At 68.6% G+C, this 2,537-nt stretch overlaps 1 protein-coding gene across 1 annotated transcript in view; it reads right to left on the bottom strand.

The window, feature by feature from the left end:
* Nucleotides 1-1,823, bottom strand: part of ST8SIA2 (ST8 alpha-N-acetyl-neuraminide alpha-2,8-sialyltransferase 2) — a 49,988-nt gene extending 48,165 nt beyond the window's left edge. Inside the window, exon 1 of the mRNA XM_011357276.2 lies at nt 1,630-1,823. Within this exon, the coding sequence (XP_011355578.1) occupies nt 1,630-1,727 (98 nt within the window). The 5' untranslated portion in view covers nt 1,728-1,823. The remainder of the gene's footprint in view (nt 1-1,629) is intronic.
* Between the last annotated feature and the right edge of the window lie 714 nt (nt 1,824-2,537).

The following is a 2,537-nucleotide window of genomic DNA, read 5'->3' as shown; positions in this document are numbered from 1 at the left end:
GCAGAACAATGGGCAGCTGCTGGTCCTTCCCTGTCACGTGTCAAGGTCAGCAAGTGGTCTGGGCCAGGCGGAGCCCACGCGATGGAGAAGAGGGGGAGCCTGCGGGAAGGCCCTCCCGGTTGCGATCGCCATCACCCAAGGCTTGGCTAAGCCCGTTCCCTTTTCCGACCCACCGTCTTCGAGTTGAACAACTACAGAAAGTGGCGTGTGTCTCTGTCTCCGCGTGGGAGCGGGTGGCACGCAGTGTATTAGCTGAGGAGTATTCGCGAAAGTTTTCGGAGCGCTCGAGGAAACCGAGGAGAAAGAGGCAGAGCAGGGCTCTCGAGGCGCGGTGGAGTTCGCGGAAGGAATGCGGGGGCTGCGCAGATGGGAGGGGGCAGCAAGTGGCGCCTACGCCAGGTTTGGGGCCTTCGGGCCTCGGCATCCTGGGCCCGGAACTGGCATATGCCTTTCCAGGGAACTGTCAGCATAGGGGCCCTCAACTCGCGCCGGCAGAATGAAAACACGAACGGGACAAAGGAGGAGCGCACGCGGCACGGGACTCGCGCAGGTCGCCTGGCCAGGCGCTAGCCCCACGGAGGACGGGACCGTCCGCCCACCCTGAGACCTCACCTGCTCTCTGCCCAGGGCCAGGCAGCTCTTCTCCGCGCCCCTCAGAACCCTCGCCGCCTCCCCACCTGCCCGCCGCGGGTGGCAGGCTCTTTGTGGCGCAGAAGCGGAGAGGGGCCGGGCGGGGCCTGCGGGTGGCTGCGCGCGGCGGGGCGCGAGTGTCAGCGTCCCGCATGCCAAGTGCGCGCTCCTGGGGGTCCCGCCCCACCTCTGGAGAGATCTGGAGAAAAGCGAGGGCGAGAGCGCGCGCCGGGGCCGCGAAGACCACCGGGCGGCGGTACAGACTTCCCGGAAAGGTCTCGATCTGCAGCTGAGAACGCGTGGGATCACGGGGGGCACGGGAGAAGCTGTGGGGTTAGCTGAGCATTCAGGGCCTGGCTAGGGCGCGGCGGGGGAGGGGTCTCGGCGCAGCCCCGCGCGCTCCCCCTCTAGCGGTCCCAGGGCGAGCCCCAACGCCCAGTTCCCGGGTCTTCCCGGGTCGGCGGGAGGCGCGTGTGCGTGTCTGTGTGTGCTGGGGACACTCCCCTTCCCGCGAGCCCATGCAGAGCTCCCGCCCTCCGCTTGGGCTCGGGGGTCCCCTCCCCCAACACAGAGATCCCCGCGCGTCCCCTGCCCACTTTGCCAAGGCGAGAAAGCGGCCGAGCCGGAGACAAAGAAACTCCTGCCTCCTCCACTCTCGGCCCTTTCGCCTGCCCCAGACACTCCCCGGCGCCCTCCCCCGACCTCGGCCACATCGCGCGCGGACACTCCGGGGAAGCGGGGCAGGGTGGGTGAGTCTGCTCCCCGACGCGAGCCACCGGGAGGCTGCCCGTGCCCCCGCCCGAGGACACCCCACGGCAGCCGCGCCCCCACCCTCCGCTCGCCAAACCGTCCCGGGCCCCCCGGCACCGCCACCCCCGACCCAAACCACCCCCACCTCTCCAGCAGAGCGATAGCGGGGCACGGTGCACACAAAGCGCCGTGGAGGGGAAGGAGAGATCCGGCCAGGGCTCAGCACGGGCCCTGGGCGCAGCTATTTACCCGATTTCTTCTTCGATCTCCGAGATGTCTGCGAAGATGAGGAAGACCACGAGCAGCGTGAGCGCAGCCAGCATCCAGCTCCGGAACTGCAGCTGCATGGTGGCTTCGCGCCCGCAGGGACCCGCGCGGACCGGCGCGAGGAGCGGGGCTGGAGGGCGCAGCGGCCGGCGCCGGAGCCTCGGTGCGCGGCGCGCAGCAGGGTAGACACCCTGCGCTCCTGGCGAGTCCCGGCCAGCGGTGGCGGTGGCAGCGACAGCGGCAGACAGGGGTTGCTCAGGCGCTGCGAGCCCGCTCGCTCCCTCTCGGCTCCCGCCCGCCCCTCTTCTCCTCTCCCCTCCCCTCTCCTCCCCCCTTTTTCCCCGCCCCGCGTGGGGCTCCGCGCGCAGTTTGACAGCTTTGCTCCGCGCCTCTGCTCGCCTCCTCCCACTCCAGTCAACTCCACCGTCCAGCTGCCCGCCTTTGCTTCTCCCGATCGCCTTCTTTCAGCTCCCGAGGGCGCAGGGACGTGGCCGGAACCTGCCACTCCCCGCCTCGGGCGGCCGAGCTCGGGGCACGGCGCGCGTTCGGGGACCGAGCGGAGCCCAGAGCAGAGCGCGCAACTCCCTGCGTACCGCTGCCGGCTGGCAAACGCCCTCCCTCGCCCGCTCTTTGTCCAGCGCCTTCGTTTCTTTGCAAAGTTTTCTAACACAAAGACCAACACCTGGGGACAGCCCCCCCAGTGAGCGGAGGGGAGGTGGTTTCAGCCAGGCAGATGTGTTAGCAGCTGACGAATTAGGAGACGAGGTGGAGGAAGGGGAGGAGAGAAGAAATACCCAAGACAGGCCAACTTCGGTAAAGATGCTGATTGCAGTTTGTGGGCGAGGTGCTGAGCCTGCGAGAAACCACCCCGTCCAGCCTCCCTGAGTTAC

The sequence above is a fragment of the Pteropus vampyrus genome, unplaced genomic scaffold (assembly GCF_000151845.1).
Source record: "Pteropus vampyrus isolate Shadow unplaced genomic scaffold, Pvam_2.0 Scaffold34, whole genome shotgun sequence".
Classification (NCBI taxonomy): Eukaryota; Metazoa; Chordata; class Mammalia; order Chiroptera; family Pteropodidae; genus Pteropus; species Pteropus vampyrus.
Note: the sequence above shows the minus strand (reverse complement) of the source record. Positions and strands in the feature narration are given on the sequence as shown.